Here is a 17,556-nt window from a genome sequence, read left to right on the forward strand (position 1 = left end):
AAAGGAGGAGAACGCATCCCTCGATGTGCTTCGAAGCCGATCGCTCTCGCTCTTACCTAGGTACTCAGTTTACACTACAAACTACAAACTTGCCACTACTCTTCCGAAGACCCACAGTAGGATCCCTTGTGAGGTCTGTTGACATTAGGAGGACCGCCAAGGCTAAGGAGCAACAGATTTTATGAGGAGTTTCATCGAATGCTGAATCAGTCCTATCGATCCATTTTAGTTTTTCTCATTCATAGAGAATCAGGAGAAGCCTCTGAGTTTTCATCATCTTACAGCAGCTCAACATGATCAAGACTATACGTTGCAGATCGGGCACACTGGCAACGACATACCAAGAACCCTTCGTAGCAACCGTTAGTATTCTACGCAGACAATAAGTCTCTAGAAATGCCCCGCAGAGGGGACGTCTAAGGAATTCAGGAATACCCACTGATGTGTACGGAAAGACTTGAACACACTACGGCTGATGCAGAGCATCGGAGCCGGACAACACGTTCCGATTCGGTTTAGCACTTGTGACAAGAAATGCAATCAACGCAAGTCACAACGGACAAGCGGATCGTCGTAGTGTGCCCTCACCTCATTTGATCAACCAAGGGTATAGGTGATAAGAAGTGTGAGACTTTGTACGGAAGCTATGTTCAAATCGATTAGCTGCACTGTAATCCAAAAAAGAATCGATCGGAATGGCGGGCGAGATTAGTCAGCGCAGAATGGAACATGCAACGCTACGAATGGTTTGTCACTTGGCTGCCCTCAAGGCACTGTGCGTGGGTCGCATGTTTAGCGATGAGTTTCGCTCTTCAATATCGAATTAGTCGAGTTCAGTTGGGCTGGAGTGAGTGAGAGGTAGTCGGACATGAGTGGTAGTGGGTGAGAGGTAGTCGGACATGAGTGGTAGTGGGTGAGAGGTGGTCGGACATGAGTGGTAGTGGGTGAGAGGTAGTCGGACATGAGTGGTAGTGGGTGAGAGGTAGTCGGACATGAGTGGTAGTGGGTGAGAGGTGGTCGGACATGAGTGGTAGTGGGTGAGAGGTAGTCAGACATGAGTGGTAGTGGGTGAGAGGTAGTCGGACATGAGTGGTAGTGGGTGAGAGGTGGTCGGACATGAGTGGTAGTGGGTGAGAGGTAGTCGGACATGAGTGGTAGTGGGTGAGAGGTGGTCGGACATGAGTGGTAGTGGGTGAGAGGTAGTCGGACATGAGTGGTAGTGGGTGAGAGGTAGTCGGACATGAGTGGTAGTGGGTGAGAGGTAGTCGGACATGAGTGGTAGTGGGTGAGAGGTAGTCGGACATGAGTGGTAGTGGGTGAGAGGTAGTCGGACATGAGTGGTAGTGGGTGAGAGGTAGTCGGACATGAGTGGTAGGGGGTGAGAGGTAGTCGGACATGAGTGGTAGTGGGTGAGAGGTAGTCGGACATGAGTGGTAGTGGGTGAGAGGTAGTCGGACATGAGTGGTAGTGGGTGAAAGGTGGTCGGACAGCCTCTCAGACAGCAACGGTCTAATAAGTGTGCCGGTTAATGCTGTAGCCATCATCCCCGGCTAGTGATGACTCAACACGCTTCCCATATACAAAACAGTAATGATGCTTATCGGAATTTTCCAAGTCCTTCATGAACACGATACACTCTCTCTCATACTCTTCCGCGGTGTTGCATCCCCTTCAATGGTAGTGCGGTGTAGTATCCTCAGACCAACTCTTGAGGCCGGGTCTTGAGTACCAGGGACAGCGTAGTGCGCCAAGGCCAAGTTGTCGAGAATTCCAAAGTCGCCTTCCTCCCACTTCATCGCGTACCTGCATAGAATCTTCTCACTCCTAATTTTAAACACTAGCACGATAAGAAGCATCGAACATTACACGAGGTTGCGTGTCCGCGACTCATCGATGGCCTCAGTTATTTCTTTCTGTATCACTGCTGGTGGTAAAATGTCATCACTACGGGGCTGCTGACCAGGGCTGAAGTCCATAATCCAGCCAGCACAAAAGGGCTGATCAAAACAGCGGCTTAACGCATGAAGGAGGTTGAGGGCCTACCCTGCCACAATGAAAGACCATAGTCGTGTGACCAGTAGTTGGGTGCTTGTAGACCAGAGGGTGTACCACACTACCACTATCGCTGATGAACCATGCCCTGATGAAGCCACTGCTGAGACGCTGTGATCACACATTACCTGTCCCAGCGTTCACGCCGCTGAGCATCTTGTGATTCGAAGAGCTCTTTAAGAGGGACTAGTTCTGTAAAGCCGGTACTGCTGGCCTTGGGAAAATACATAGTTTGATACCGGAAGGGCCTGATGTGGTTCTCTCCAGCAAGCTGTGACTCGAGTATCCCTACCGTTGTAGGAATGTCCCATCAACATGCCAGCCGCTCCGTCCCACTCTGGTGCACCCTACACCCTCATCATTTGATACCCGGAAGATATCGGGATGCGGCGACTTTGGGTGTTTGTAAAAGGTCGACTCTATTGGTCCCAATCGACATGAGAATGCGACCTAGCGAGGCAGACCGTAACACTATTCACTTCACGAGAATATTGACAGTTATCTACTTATAGTACGATCGTCGGTCTAGTATTATATTGCAATACGCTAATATATATTATATATATGTGTATAGATGTATATATTGTGTTCTACTAGAACACGAAGACTACGGAAAGCATCCTAAAGAGCGCTGACAGTGCTAATGAGCACAATTCGATTGTCACCTGCCGCTCCCCACTGAGGTCCTTTTGCTTCCTAAAGAGGAGGAATCTGTACTTGTGAACGTCCGAACGGATCCTCTCGATGAGCTCATCATCAGCACTGGCCGCATCTTCAATGGAAAAGCCATCATCGACAACTCCACCAAATGTAGGGGTGAGTGGCTCTACCGTATAGGATGTGTTTCTGGTGGACATGTTAGTCAGCCGACGTGAAACTCCCCGGAACATAGACTACGACACTCATGCACGATATACTCCGTAGTGTGCGGAATATGCGGAATATTTCTGATGCCTGTAGTCATACATATCCCCACGGAATACTCTGTACCAGTGTTGGAATATATGTTCGTTTTCCTCAGCCGAGTCCAGGATTTTCCTCACTAGTTATACACAAATTCGGGTAGAAGCGTACAGAAACCAATGAGGACTTCCTCTTTTTTTCCAAGAATTTCCACAAATGTCACCTACACATCTAGTTGACCATGTGCATATTTTCCCACACCGTTCGGGAATTCCTCCAACAGTTACTTCCCACAACCCCAGCATAGACTGGAACCCCAAAACGCTTGCAGACTCCCGTCCGGGATTGTTTTCAGGTTCTGTCCATACTATCAAATCAACAAACTCAACTTCCATATCTCTGTCATTCGTACTGAACAGATGCCGTATTTCCAGTTGACATTTTCAATGCCGTCTCTGTGCGTCTGCGTGCGGCTGCAAGTGTACGCAGACACGAATTCAGGCATACAACTTTTCCGTAATGGATCCTCTTTAAATCTCAAGTTCCAGGCGGACACTACTAAGCGTCCCCGCCGAAATCTCAGAATCCCCACCGCTCACGCACTAACACCTAAAAATTGCGACCTATTGTTACCCATAATAATAATAAGCTCAATCCAATAACCTTGAGATGTTTCCACCCATACGACTCTACCGAACGTTCTTGACTATTAACGCAAGTGTAATGTTACTACGAGAAAATATAGCCGATGAGATAGGCAATACGAATCTACTCATGAGACTCGTTTGCCGTGCAACACAAATGGTCGCAACAAATCGGGTGGGTACCGCAAAACCCACCAATATGGTATTTGCTCCACGACGAGATCCTTCGATATTTACTTACTAGTAGAAGCACTCATTTTGTCGGCAGCGGTATGATAATACTTGTCAGCAGTCTCCTTAGCATCAGCAGCGTACTTGCCAGCAGCCTCTCTTGCACCAGCAGCATACCTGTTAGCGGTCTCCTTAGCATCAGCAGCATAAACACCAGCAGTCTCCTTAGCCTTGGTAGCTCTGTCCTTCACATCTGCAGAGTATTTATTGGCGACATCTTTAGCATGGGCAGAGTATTTAGCAGCAGTCTCCTTAGCCTGAGTGGTGTACTGCTGGACCGTATCTTGACCTCTCTTCACAGAGGTCTGAGCCGCCTCTTTATTGTCAGAAAAAACCTTCTGGATGCGCTCAACAAAAGCTACCCACCACTCATTAGCCTTGTTGCGAATCGCAAGAAAATCATCTTCGGCAATTTGCAGCGCCGGAAATGTATCCTTTACATACGAAATTGTAGTCTGGAAAGACTTCAAGTAGGCGTCGAAATAGTCCATCACATTAGCATAGACCTTCTTGAAAGACATACGAATATTGCTACCGAAATCATACGCCTTGGTAGTAGCGCGAGCACGCAGGCGAGAACACACGGTTGAACCGAGGGACAGAGCACGGTTGAAAGGGCTCACTGGACTTGAAGACGATGGTGCTGCTTGCTCGGAAGTAGATGGCTGAGGCTCAGGGAGGTAACGATCAACTAGCTCCTCACCTTTACCCAGGAGGGAGTCAACGAAGGAGTAGACACTCCCCAAAGCGGCACTGGTTGAGCGACTGACCTTTTTCCCAGTTTCCGTCTTCTTGAAATCATCGACCATCTTCTGAGTCTTAACTGTAGCGCTCTCAACGGTACTATTGATAGATTCCGGCATGTAGTTAGGCATACTCACTGTAGACACAAGTCAAAGCAAAGAAAACCTTGCTGAAATGAGGAGACATCAACTGCTCGAGCGACACACAACAATTATGCACGCACACGCAAATCCACCACAATCGTCGTCTGTCCCCACAGGCTTGGTTGTACCGAGATTTACCCTTTTCGGTAGATGTAAACTTATCGTCATAAACCAGTGTAAATACGATACTCAATTATCTCTCGTAGATTCAACTTCATCCATATTATGCCTATTCGTATATCGTATGACAATGCTATCGCAGATGCAGGCATCTCTCAGTCCCTTTGGACAGTCACTCGAATTCTCCTTACGAAACTATAGGTACCAACAATGCTTTCTGACGAGACTATCTTGTTAAGGATACGCAACGTGAATAGAGCAGCTTGTAACAAGTGAAGTTTACTCAGTAGAATGACGTATTCAGGTCACGGAAGTATATGAAAGAATTGTCAACAGTCAAATCACGGAATTATTGATAACTATGAACGAATTCAGTTTGCCAGGGCAATGACTTCACGAGTGAAATGTCCGAGACTCTACTCGGAAAGATAGTTGATAGATTAATGTAGCATCACGGATACGGCGAGATGATCGTGATGGTTGGAGTCAACTCTTGCGCTGTCATTCGTCAGAAAAGTGTGTTATACGCAACTCCATGGTAATCAATTTGGTCACCAGATATAATAGAGTTGTCTACGAAGATTGGCAGATACAACAAACTCGGAGCTCTGGATTCTGGTCAACCTTCAAGATCCTGGGTCGTAAACTACACATCAGCAAGGCTGAAATAATAAAATTAAGTTTCCGTCTCTTCAGAAGAAGTGGAAGTAGACTGGTGAGCGCATGAACGCGGTCACACCTGAGCAGCATCTATCCGAAGAACGCTGCAGCACTATGATGAGACTATCTAACCCTGTTCCCAACTTCGGGACCCCAAGGCACCGTGAATGCGATCCCAGGAACAATTCCAACAACGTTGTGAATGTTGAGATCTCATGAAGAGGGGTCACTCAAGAATGATGGGTGACGTCCTTCGTCGGCGTTCCATCCGCATCACACACATTCCCCTGGGTCGCGTCTACTACTTGATTTTGATTTAGGTAGTACTCGAAACAGTGTAGTAATACTTGTGTTGATCGACACTAACGCAAACACGATGAATGCTCGTATCTCCGAAGAGATTAGAGGAGGGTAGCCTGTCAGCATCCTCAATAGGGCCATAAAAGTCCACAGATAAGTTCATCTTCAATTACCAACTTACTAGCAGTAAATTGTACATAGGCGGCATCATGTACTCAAATAGGCTCCCAGGCTCTCGGCAACTCGCCGGATGGAAGGACATGCTGTCTCGGGAAAGGGTACGCAAACTCAACGGAGCGTTGCGCATACTATTACCCCGTTGAAGAGCGCTCTGTGTTTACGCTGAAAGTTCCGTTGGACTTGTCAGATCCGGTATGCGAACTTCTTTATAAGGACCACGCTGGAATTTTCGGCAAAGAAATTCTTAATTTCTACACCGAGGCGTCGTGTGCGACATGAAGTTCAAATTCATATCGCACTGGATGCCTCAGAGTAGAAGGGCATCACAGCTTTTAGATGATCGAGGGTGAACGTAGCAACAGGAGGATGGATCTCGGTGGTTCGCCCATCATGAGGCTCTCCTCGTCGAAATAGAACCAGCCTCACATGACGACAGCGCTGACCTTCATCGAGATCCGCGCCAAGCACAGTGTTGCCATACCGAAGCCAGTGATGATCATAATGTGTTCCTCTCCAACTAGACGAGCTTCACTCCCAAGTTCCTCATCGAGACGCTACCTCAAATGGTGAGAGAGCGGTCAAAGTCCGACCTAGGATGTCCATAGAATGGTTGCCGGAGCACCAAAGATCGTTCGCCTTATGCACTTGCCTATATAGCGGTACTCTCAGGAGACGCTAGCGAAGCGACTACGTTATTCATTCTATTGGACGACGGTCATTTGACTCCGTATGCCGCTGCCCTACAGAAACATACGAATCGAATTAGTCGTGAACGGAGACTCTAGTATTGGACCTAGGATTACTATACAGCCCAGGTAACCTAACTAGACACGAGAACCTCATGCAAAAAAACAGGAAACCCACCAGAGCAAGTTTTTACTCCCTGAAAAGCAGTTTCGAATTGACTCACACTAGACACAACATGAGCACTCACGTCCCGAAGAAACTCCACTAAGAGTAGCATCCCTCTAGGGCCCCTTTACTCAAGAGCGGTGAGGATATCAGAGTCACCGGCATCAAGGATGGCCATGCAGGAAACGCGGTAGAACCTACGGCAGGCGGTGCCGAGGGCGTTGTTGTCACCGACGTAGTGATGGACACCAGTCTTCGAGAGCATGGCGTAGTACTCGATCTCGGAGCGACGGAGAGCAGGGCAGTTGTTCGACACGAGGACGAGCTTGGCGCTACCGGAACGGATGGCCTGAGGGATCCGGAATAGTCGAAATAGATGATGCAACGACACTCCTACCTTCATAGTGGACCTCCAACCAATGGTGTACTTGCCAGACTTGAGAACAAGCTGCAAACCAGCGTTAACGGACTCATGAGCTTTAGTCTGAGGGGAAAGGAGAATGATGATACTGTTCTAATAAGAGAGACCACGTAGTTGGAGTTAACTAGACATACCTGCTTCTTGGACACCATTATCGAGATGCTTCAGGGGTGCTTCCTGAAAAGTAACATCTTATAATAGTGTCATCCACAGGGTGTAGCAACACCAATACGGAGGAATCAGTTATTACCAGCAAGGGTTCTTGTGGAGGTTTAGTGAGGGGCTCGCGCGAGATTCTCTCAGAGCTATCGATCACGCGATCGATTTAACGAATTGATTGCAGGGACTTATACAATCTTGCTTTTTCGCATTTACTCAGCGAGATGCTCTCCATTGCTCGTATTTGTCCTTGCCTCCGACTGGAGCCCCCTCTCGGTGCTCCCCCCAGTGCCCATAAGTCAACTCGAGATGAAACACCTCCACCCTGTCAGCGTGCTGCTGCCGAGACTGTTGACTCTGGCAACGTTCAGTAAGCCCATACGGCGTAACTTTAGGGGCTAGATGTTTTCTTAATGGTACTTGTTAGCGTACTGTAGTGAGCAGTAAGTGCCGAACCGCGGCTAGCACAGTATCTTCCAGTGTTAAACACTGTCGCGCTCTTGTCTAGATCAAATAGTTGTTGACAGCAAGGCACTCGTTGCTTCCACGGTGTCACGCTGATCACCGAAATTGTCTGCCTAATCCCTCACGTGCAGGCCTTCTTTGACGGACGGTCGATCATCAGGTCTCATCCTGAAGTCGCTATCGAATCATATACCAGCGGAACCGACGAAACTGGAACATTGATTGAGTCGGTCACCACCACGGAATCCGTCTGCGTGGCCGAAGATCTCAGGATGATGTCTTCAAGGTACGGCTGAGCTGCACACCCCTCAGCATTCAGTCTTTGCATCAGTATCTCCGATCTCGAGCAAGACTCGTCATTGAAGACTAAAGTATCTGTTCAAATAGAGAGGGAAATCACGACCGAGGATGGCACCACTGCTCCTGCGACCGCATGCTCTAGCCCTTCTGTCGGTGATCGGATGAGAACTCTAGGCGAGGACTTGCAGCACTCAGAGGAGCCTTTTGGGTTCTTCGTTACACTTACTAATCCGAGAACGGAATCAGATGGGGAGGAGGAGTGTGAGGAAGGATTGTTGGAATATGCGGATCAATACGGTGATCCAGAGAAGGCAGATGTACATGTGGGCGTCTTTTCCGCTGGTGCCGCCTCATTTGGTTATCATCACGCTCGACTACTGCAAACTCGACTGGCGGGTATCATCATGACGGAGCCTCGTAAGCCGTCTTGGAAAGCTCTCCTAGAAAATGATGTCTAGTACTTGGTATGCTATTTATAATTCATGACGATTCTCATGGAGGTATCCATCAACATATATGTTGTGTTGTGGTAGAATGAAGGATGGCATTCCTTTTAGTACACGTTCGATATGGCCCATCTATCGTTGCTAGTGAGAGTAACGGTAATTCTGGGCATCATCACATGTGCATCAGGATGGCTTGGAACGGCAGCTACTGGCATTCTTCACTATATTCCGCCTGAGGCGCCGTCATACTCGTTCGAGTCAGGGCAAGTGATGGCTCATGTTGGGCAGGTAGAACTGCCTCGAGCTGACGACGTAGAGGGTATACAAATGGCTGCTAGCCCGACAGCTATTTTTGTAATTGCTATTGTGGCGGCATATTGCAGTGACTTGTTCTTTGGAGAGAACTTGACAACATCAGCATCATCATCATCGTCATCAACTCTATCGTCTCCAACTGCTGTCAGCGCGGTTATGTCTCTTCCTGCCGAGTCCATGGCTCACTCTACTGCTAGCACCTGGTCATCGTATGATGATCCTTCGACGAGTGTTATCATGCCTGCCTAAGGATAAGGTAACTGCTGCAGCAGCAATTTGCACAAGTACACTAAGTAATATTGATACTGTAATGAAGGCTGTTGTTAAGGAATCTAACGTGCCTATCATCATCGAATCACCTAGCCATGCGTGGCTATGGAGATCGTTCATCGACTTCTCCTCTCTCTCTCTCTCTGATGATGATGATCATCTCGTCTAGTCGGGTCATCTATCTTCCAACACAATGAGCCAGTGAGCTCATACTAACTACTGTCTGCTGCCCCGTTATCTGTTTCGTCATTCTGCTATATGTGTCACATCTCGTATAAGATTGTATAAGACGGTCTTTGTATGCATGATGAGCTTTATGAAGCCTATTAAGCCGTAGGATATATGGCTATGGTAAACTACCTCATTTAAAGTTATCGCTATCGTGCATGTCTCAGCGCCGGATTCCTTTTTCCGACTTCCAGCCACACGGTTATCTGTCACTGTCATTAGCCCTTTACGTATCGTCAAAGCGTTTCATGACGGTGATTCTTCAAGCGTGGGCTGATGATGAGGTCCTGGATTTTCACAGTCAGATGTCGAGAGAGTCTGTCATGTGACATGACTCATGCCGGCCATCCCTCCCTAGTTACAGGGTCACTCCTCGATGTCGTCTTTGTATTTTGTCCAAGTTGTTCGAGCACGACGGTTGTGAAGATACGAAGCCTAGATTTGTGGAGCCTCAAGGTGTTGCCGGTTGGTGATGATATTAGCAGTACTATTGATACACTGTTGTTGCATCTAATACTAGAGTTCACCATCCTCGATCGCCAACGAACTGTCGCTTCGAGGGATTGGAGCTACGGAGCCCATCCCTCGGTTTCTTTGTAACATATATCACCCTATATTCCATGTCGTGTTTTGCGTTGATTTAGTCATCTGGGATAACCAATAAGGGCGACCTTATGATTACCTTGAAAAAGTGGTTCAATCGCGACGGGTAATACTCGAATGACTCATCAAGGCTACATCTAGGACTGAGACAAAATTCTCGCCTCTCTACAGTGTCTGCGGGCATGGCGATAACCAACGATTGAGAATCTCTGTGATTGGTGACACTGAGGATCCATCACCTCAGAATTCCAACTGATCTTCCATCATCACTTTCAGTGCGCAGGACTCCCCACGATCACTTGTTCTGATTTGGCCTCACCCTGAAAGGGATAGATCAAACCTGTAGACCAGCCATTGATTGGTAACAGCCCTAGCCGTGAAGTAACTATCGGCTGCATAGATTTGTCATAACTGCCGAGTTAAGCTTGTTGTCGGTGTGAGCTGTTGAAGCTGCATATGCTTACTGGTCCTGATTGTCCAGCCGTGCAGCCAGACTATTTACCAGGCAGTGGTGTTTTTTCTCTCGAGTTCACGGCGTGAGTGCACTCAGGTGAAAGCTTTGGAGAAGATTTGAAGAGATCACCTATGCAGTGGAGTAATGGACCATCTCATTCGTCGGCGGCTCGTATTAGTGTTGCGTTTCTATGTTGGCTCGACTTTGCGTCAACTCTGGTCAGTTGAGACTCTAACTCGAACACTGTGAATAATGAAAACGACAACGATCGTCACTGGTTAATCGTCCACATAGTCAAAAAGTCCTTCGAATAATCTATCTGCACTGTCCTCGCCACTCACCCTGCCTCGTGACGAGTCAACAAGGGACACGGTGGGAACTGGAGGCTCGTCGGGGGTGTTCTGGTCGGCAAGAAGAACTTCTTCGACGCTACTCAAGTGTTGCCATTGAACTGAAGACGGGGAAGGGAAGTTCAGCCAAGGCAACCACTGGGTGTTTGGCATATCGCTTCGAAAAAGACGGCAGCCGATGTTCCCACGAGATTTACTTCTGTCATCGCCGCCGGCTTGATCCATCACGCTTGCTCCCTTCTCTTGTCGTACCGCCTCCTCATCTCTCAATTCAGCCACACCTTCCTCTCTAGCCTCGAGAAGCTTCCGTGCAAACGCGTCCTCTGCCAATACATTACGAATCCAGATGCACTGACGGCTCGAGGTTGGTGCCTGGCGTACCCACCAAATTCGCCAGCACGCCCGCGATCGAGAGTGCTGTTAGTCGCCCGCACCCACGGCGCTGACAGCAGTTGCGCCACTTTTTCTCTCTCGTCTGCCCTCACTTTGAGGGAGCCCACCGCCTCGGAGGGAATGCTAATGATAGAACCGATGTCGCCAAAAACCAGCCGAAAAGAACGGCGTTCACTCTGATGGCTGCATCGCTTCGAATGAACGACTGTGTGCTGTCTTTCGCTCTCGTTGGTCCTGCCTCGAAGCCATGTCCCTCAGATTGGCCATCAGGCAACCTTTGGCTAGAATTCGATCCTGCGAGGATCTGCGCTAGCTCACTTTGTGAAGAGATCGATGTTCCCTGTGTCATGTTGGACCCATCAGGAGTGGGAGCCGGCTCTTCTTTACAGACATCCAAGACGCCTGCGTGCGGTGGAACGGAGTCTGGGTCGTGCTGGCTACGATCAAGAAATCGAGTTACATGGAGTCTTTCTTACCCACCTAAGACATCCATGGTCGCCAAGATCGCCCAAACTTGTTGTTGTTTCTTCACTCGTCCACGCACCCGCAGACGTTGTTTCCACTCCTGTTACGCTAGATGGGACATTCCCTATGGTGTTGTTCGTAGCCTCTGGCATATCATTGGCAGCTTCCGTGATAAGGAACTCTGGACTAAGTCCGGGAGACTTTGTGAGAATCTGCTTTGAGTGTAGACTGGCCTTCAGCTGCTGTGGCGTGATCCGTGGTCGGGCCAATGATGGGCAGTCGACCGATGGTCTCATCTCCTGCACTATAAAACAGGTAACTACTGTACAGGCAGCACTCGTTACATACTATGTAACTTGGCCCTATGTAATACATAGGGCCAAGTTCTACTCGTGCTACCACTCATACACTCTCACTATTGATGGAACAGGAAAGCACTCCTACGACTCCGATGTCCACCTCCAGGAGAAGTCAGAGATTTGAACAGTAACCTCATGGAAACATGCTCGCCTGCTCTTATTTTTCAAAAGTTCTGAAGTTCTCGGCTCCTGGTCGTATTTTCATCGGCACTACGTGCAAAGCGAATAGCATCAGTGCGTATCGAGTTTTTCAGTTATTCACAACGACAATAACAGGCACTGTGCGTTCAATTGGGTCAAACTGAAGACCGTGGGCCAGAAAACTCATCCAGGTTTCGAGTTTCGGGCACACAGCATCGGTATAAATCGTCATATTAATTCCCAGTTCCATCGTCATATCTGCCTAGTTAGGACGCTCGCTGTCCTTTAGGTAGTAAAGAATGGACGTAGCGTTCTCGAGCTCTGTCGAGCTGAATCGTAGAGAAGTACTGGTCTGGAAGGGCTGGCACGCGGAGCGAACTGGTAGATCACTTCATCATACATATCCCTTCTAGGCAGAGAGGCAATGAAGGTCGGTGGTAGAGGCTGCTGTAGCGTGATCCCAAATTGGCCGATACGTTGAGACTGTGTCGGAGCTCTGACTAGTATATGAGGAGGAGTTTATACGGTGTGGGCATGGTTTGCAGCGCAGAAAACGGTGTATGAATGATTCCTGATTTCACAGTGCAGGAATCCTATGTTCCTAGCATTGGCGAGCACATTTAGTGCCTATAGTCACGATAGAGATGACGCCGAATATTCCTCAGAAATTCACAGATGAGCCGAAAAAATACGGTGAAAGCGTAAAGAAAGGAAGACCTGTCGCGGAGTGCCAAAATCCTGCCTATAGTGAGGCTTCGTCTCGTATATCTCTCCGACCTTATCATCATCGCCATCGTTCCCTTTGGTCTTGCAAGGAGGGCAACAGTTACCCGTGAGGTTAGTGCGTGGGGAATTCTGAGACCTACTCGAACTTGCAACTCGAGACAATAGCGTCAAGAAAGGTTTCATGTGGTTGTCGAGGTGTACAAACGACAATGCATTCAATCGATAAGACTCTGAATTCGGTTGATGACGAAAGCTGGCGGTCGCAGTGGGATGGTCGTCAGCCAGTTGAGTAACGCATCCTTATAACACCCTTCAATACATTTGATAGAAGCTTCTGGAGGGGCTTCAGCTTGTGTGAATATCCACCGAAGAACCGTTGCTCTGTGGAGGCCGCGTTCAACGTCAGGGTTCTTCCAAACCTCAAGGAGCTTGGCATAGAACAGCTCTGCCACAATAGACGCTGTCCGACGAGTGTTGTCGGACATTGTGGTGAACAAAGCCGGTGGGAGAGTACGTATACCAGAGTGGTCTCGAGCGTAGCGAAGGATCTCAGCTTCGGGCTTGTTATCAGCATACCAGTTGAGGAGGCGCTCATTTGACAACAGCGTCCAGTAGAGGCGAGGTTCAGGCCAGTACTTCGTTTTCCACGTCATGATGTGCCTTGGATCGAGCAGACCGCCACAGTGCAATAGGAGCCCTGGGCGGATGTCTCCTGTTCGCAGTAACCCTGGCAGTGTGTCGACGAGGAACTGCACAGCAGCTTCCATCTCCTGTCTGTTCTTCCCATCATCGAGGGCTCTCGTGTGACAGAAAGCTTCAGTGATTGCGCGTGACAAATCCCAGGCCACCTCGACTGTTTTCGGCGAGAGGCGTACTCTGTCTAGCCACGTCCGAGGAGGAGTTAGCCTTCGAAGGACTCCTTCTTCTAGTTTCCCAGAGGCAGGTAGCTTGCTGATCAGACGGTAGAGATCCGCGTCGTCTACCTTCTCCCACAGCCTTGTCCCGTGACATCGCTGTGGATAATCGCGGATGATGATTTCTAGTAGCGAGTTGGCCACTTGTGGCGATCCAGCGCTCCATTGCTCCAGATGCATGAACAGCGAGTTCTTGTCGCATCCGTTTTCCAACAGGAGTTTATAGTAGACCTCAACTTGCAGCGAGTGGGTTGGAGTGAACGAGTCACTGACGGCAATACTGCACCCCCCAGCACTCATCATAGCTCGACAGGCATAGAGGATGGCGCTCTCGGGGAATCGATCACTCCTGGTGAACAAAGCAGACGGCTCTGATGGTTCGAGCACCCCCTCCTCTGAAGGTCGATGATAGGACACCACTGGCTTGGCTCCACTCACAGCTAACCACGGCAAAATGGTTGCCAACTTCATCTCCGCCGGCGAGCCGATCATGAGGCACTTCCCACACACCACCAACAGGCCACCAGTGAGGCGCTCGCCCAGCGTGGCATTCTTAAAGCGAACATCTCGAAGGACTTCCTCCTCGGAGACCTCAATAACAGCCTGCCCAAGACCGAGTGGTAGGGGTAGGTCGAGAGCACTCCATAGAACGCGAACCCGCACTAGGGCCGCCAGAGTGAATACCGTGAGGGCTCTGGCGTTCTTGACCAAGGCGGCCGAGATCGACTCGGATATCTGCCTACACACAGCTAACAGAATTACGATGCCCATGTCGATGGTAGCAGTTCCGGAGTTCAACTCCTCAATCACCGTGGCCGCAAGCGTACCACACCGATCTCCATTCTGGGTTGCCGTGCCACTCGATAGTAGAGCCATAAGTGCAGCTATACGAACAGCAGGTGTCTTTGAGCACCCATCGCGAGCTAAAATCATCAGCTCCTCGTCCGGGATGATACCGTGTGAGCCGTCCTTAACAATCCGTCGTATCTCAGGGTCGCTCGCTTCCACGATGTTCTCCCTTACCCACTGGGTCGGGCTGGCGGAGCATAGAAACTCGAATAGCTTCCACTGCTGCAGTATGGTAGTAGTAACCGATATGCCCTCATTGCTGGCCCGCTTGCTAGTTGTTGACATCGATCGTTTCAGCCTCTTCGCTTGGCCCTGCTGCACTTCCCCTAGTGCCACGTTACTCTCGATGAATCGTAGCGGACTCGATATCTTCGGGCTTGAGCGTACACGGCGTCGTCGGCCCCTGGGAGTGACAGGAATAGTGCATCGTCGTCGGAACACCTGAATACGGGGCCTTACGAAGCTATTCACCCAGCGTTTGATCAGCAACTCCTACCGTGTCGAGATCAGCATCATCTCCGTCATCCCGCTCCTCCTCCTCATCATCACCAAATCTATCGAATAGCTCTGCCGATCCTGCAGGACCTGAATAGGAGAATAGCGGCCAACGCTTAGTGTGGATTTACCTCTATGTCTGGCCACGAGCTCCCGTGGTACCCAGCGCAGTCTGGCTCCACCCTGTTCGCAGATCCTTGTCCTCTCTCCATCCTCTTCCAAGTAGAAGCACTCGATACGCCCGGCTCGTGGGCTGTTGAATATTCGACGCCTCCGAGGATCCTCCCAAGGCGGGGTCGTCCCAATCGGCGGTATGTAGACATCTCCGACCTGCCACCAAGGCGCCTCCTTATAATAGCGAAGGCTACCTTTACCTCCGCATCCAGTTGGCTCTCGATAACCTCCTCGCCATCCCCTACTGAGCTCATCTGATCAGCATCACCACCATCACTATAGGGATCCTCATGTGACCTACTTCCTCGAAGCCGCTATCAAGTTCTTCAGGGGTAAGGTCCTCCACGCCCCCCTGGACATCACCAACTCCATCGCTTTCACGCGTCGCCTCTCCGCGTGGAGTCTCCCCCTCCTCCTCCGACCCATCAAAGAGGCCCGTCTTCCCTCCCTCCACAGCCTCGCCCCTCGATGACCCCTGGACAGGTCTCAGATAAGGTGGCGTCACTTGGGGGTCTGTAGTGGCCGGGGTAGTAGTCGAGCTAGGCAACGGCTCGGCAGGTGTCGTAGCAACAGGCGACCCACTCTGAATAGGAACAACTCCTTAATGTGACCTCCAGCGGGAGGCGTCTTACCTGAGGTCCTCTAGATGGATTTTCTTCTGTTACATCGCCACTTCCTCCCGCATACCCCTGAGGACACAGCGAGTCCTCACAGCTGTCCCTCAGCTAGTTCAACTCACTCTGTAGAGGATCTGCCCCCTCGCCTCCCCGTGTATCGCTACGCATTCCGCCAGAGTCATGTCGCTGCCTATGCCCTCCTCCTCGACGGCCTTCCGACTGCCCAAAGCCGTCAGTAGTGCCCCGACGTGCCCTTCTAGGAAGCAGCTCATTGGACCCACGATAAGCCTAGTACTATCCAGAGAAGCCCACGACTTGTGAACCCAACAACACAGACCAGCAACAAGATACCGTACCATGCTCAACCGTAAAAGCTGGGTATGCAGTCCTGGGAGTTGAGAGCTCTCGCCGAGCTCAAGCCCCGCTGTCTGCGCTTGAAAGTCGACTTGGTAGCCCGACATAGCCTCTCAAAGTCCTCCTCCCTCTGAGGGTCTGCGTACAAGATGGGTGGAAAAACAAACGTCGCACAAAGTCGCAGAGACCTGCAGTTTCCAAATTGTGGACTGGGCTACCTTCTGTACGACAGATCTCTCGCTCGGCGGTGAGGATGTCGCCAACCTGACCCCACTAGATAGGATAGGTGGTGTAATCGACTTACAGTTGAGACCTTGAGGTCCTCATAGTTCTTGCTAACTCTCAATCCACTGCCCCGTGGGGGGTCTACATGACCATCCAGTGCGAGCTCGCCGAGGGGAACGGGTTCACCTTTCTGACTGGGTACGAGGCCAATGCCCAGGTGATCGTCACCACCCTCCCCTTGCGGCCTCGGAGTCCTCCGACTACCACAGACGGCTGAGTCATCGAGAGGAAGTAACTGTGCAGTGAAGGCTCCTCAGCGCCTGGCGCTGGGTGTCTCACGAAAGGGTTAACTGTTCTCGATGTCCTCGGCTGAAGCATTCTGGCTATAGCCCGAGGACCAACCCGCTGCTGGTCGGACGTTTTCACGCCTTCTCCTGAATATGCTGCGAGGTGGTTCACCCGAAGGAAGGGTGGCTTACCAGTGATGGGGTTTCTCAGGTGGTGACCATGTGGGGACTCCTCGAGGTTTCCATCCGCGCCGTGCTGCAACCTCCTCCCAGGTCGGAAATCAGCACCGTAGCTGTTAACAACAGTGTGAGAAGGCACGGTCGGGCGACACCGACCTATGAGGTCTCGACTCCGGCTTGTCGTGGTAGTAGCGTAGAGGGTCTCGGTCTCTTGTAGCACGACTGGGGCTCCGGAAATCTGCGAGAGGCAGCACAAACAAAGCGAAAGATCTCCACCCAAGCTGAGTAAGGAGCTCACTGCAGGAATCATCAAGGGGAATGATATGGGCTGAGGCCCCAGCGATTCCTCGCCGCTCCACAGCTCTACGTAACCCCCGGTCACGATGTGGCCATTGCGTCGACTGGCTCGTTGAGCTCGCATGATACCCCTGAATATGGCCAGGCACCAGCGCTTAGATGAGCGCCATTACTGGGACGTGTTTCCTCAGCGTCCTGGGGGAAGACTCCTCGCCAGTTTCGGTGAGGAAGTGGATGTTG

The 17,556-nt window shown here is 50.3% G+C and overlaps 5 protein-coding genes across 5 annotated transcripts; 1 reads left to right on the top strand and 4 right to left on the bottom strand.

The window, feature by feature from the left end:
• Positions 1-1,862: 1,862 nt before the first annotated feature.
• On the bottom strand, positions 1,863-2,909 carry Pmar_PMAR012603 (conserved hypothetical protein; the record flags this gene model as incomplete). The annotated part of the gene is made up of 5 exons (XM_002787778.1): positions 1,863-1,997; positions 2,044-2,140; positions 2,181-2,300; positions 2,345-2,502; positions 2,718-2,909. The coding sequence occupies 5 exons, from the start codon at positions 2,907-2,909 to the stop codon at positions 1,863-1,865; spliced, it is 702 nt and encodes a 233-aa protein (XP_002787824.1).
• An 807-nt stretch (positions 2,910-3,716) lies between these two features.
• On the bottom strand, positions 3,717-4,741 carry Pmar_PMAR012604 (hypothetical protein). Its single transcript, XM_002787779.1, has one exon. It carries the CDS (start codon positions 4,703-4,705, stop codon positions 3,833-3,835), a length of 873 nt encoding a protein of 290 aa, XP_002787825.1. The 5' UTR covers positions 4,706-4,741; the 3' UTR covers positions 3,717-3,832.
• A 2,167-nt stretch (positions 4,742-6,908) lies between these two features.
• Positions 6,909-7,435, bottom strand: Pmar_PMAR012605 (60S ribosomal protein L30, putative). The gene is made up of 3 exons (XM_002787780.1): positions 7,385-7,435; positions 7,227-7,313; positions 6,909-7,178 (listed from the first exon to the last, which is right to left on the bottom strand). Exons 1-3 carry the CDS (start codon positions 7,400-7,402, stop codon positions 6,957-6,959), a joined length of 327 nt encoding a protein of 108 aa, XP_002787826.1. The 5' UTR covers positions 7,403-7,435; the 3' UTR covers positions 6,909-6,956.
• A 198-nt stretch (positions 7,436-7,633) lies between these two features.
• On the top strand, positions 7,634-8,660 carry Pmar_PMAR012606 (hypothetical protein; the record flags this gene model as incomplete). The annotated part of the gene is made up of 3 exons (XM_002787781.1): positions 7,634-7,779; positions 8,035-8,160; positions 8,206-8,660. 3 exons carry the CDS (start codon positions 7,634-7,636, stop codon positions 8,630-8,632), a joined length of 699 nt encoding a protein of 232 aa, XP_002787827.1. The 3' UTR covers positions 8,633-8,660.
• A 4,479-nt stretch (positions 8,661-13,139) lies between these two features.
• Positions 13,140-16,245, bottom strand: Pmar_PMAR012607 (hypothetical protein; the record flags this gene model as incomplete). Its single annotated transcript, XM_002787782.1, has 7 exons — positions 13,140-15,128; positions 15,184-15,272; positions 15,314-15,512; positions 15,557-15,610; positions 15,658-15,939; positions 15,989-16,045; positions 16,096-16,245. 7 exons carry the CDS (start codon positions 16,243-16,245, stop codon positions 13,140-13,142), a joined length of 2,820 nt encoding a protein of 939 aa, XP_002787828.1.
• Between the last annotated feature and the right edge of the window lie 1,311 nt (positions 16,246-17,556).

Source organism: Perkinsus marinus (genome assembly GCF_000006405.1).
Source record: "Perkinsus marinus ATCC 50983 genomic scaffold scf_1104296929318, whole genome shotgun sequence".
Classification (NCBI taxonomy): Eukaryota; Perkinsozoa; order Perkinsida; family Perkinsidae; genus Perkinsus; species Perkinsus marinus.

Bases quoted from the DNA above. Each gene is read 5' to 3' on its own strand.
- Pmar_PMAR012604 (XM_002787779.1), bottom strand. From the start codon at position 4,705: ATGCCTAACTACATGCCGGAATCTATCAATAGTACCGTTGAGAGCGCT.
- Pmar_PMAR012605 (XM_002787780.1), bottom strand. The intron at 7,179-7,226 runs GTAGGAGTGTCG...CGGATCCCTCAG, and splicing joins GTTGGAGGTCCACTATGAAG to GCCATCCGTTCCGGTAGCGC.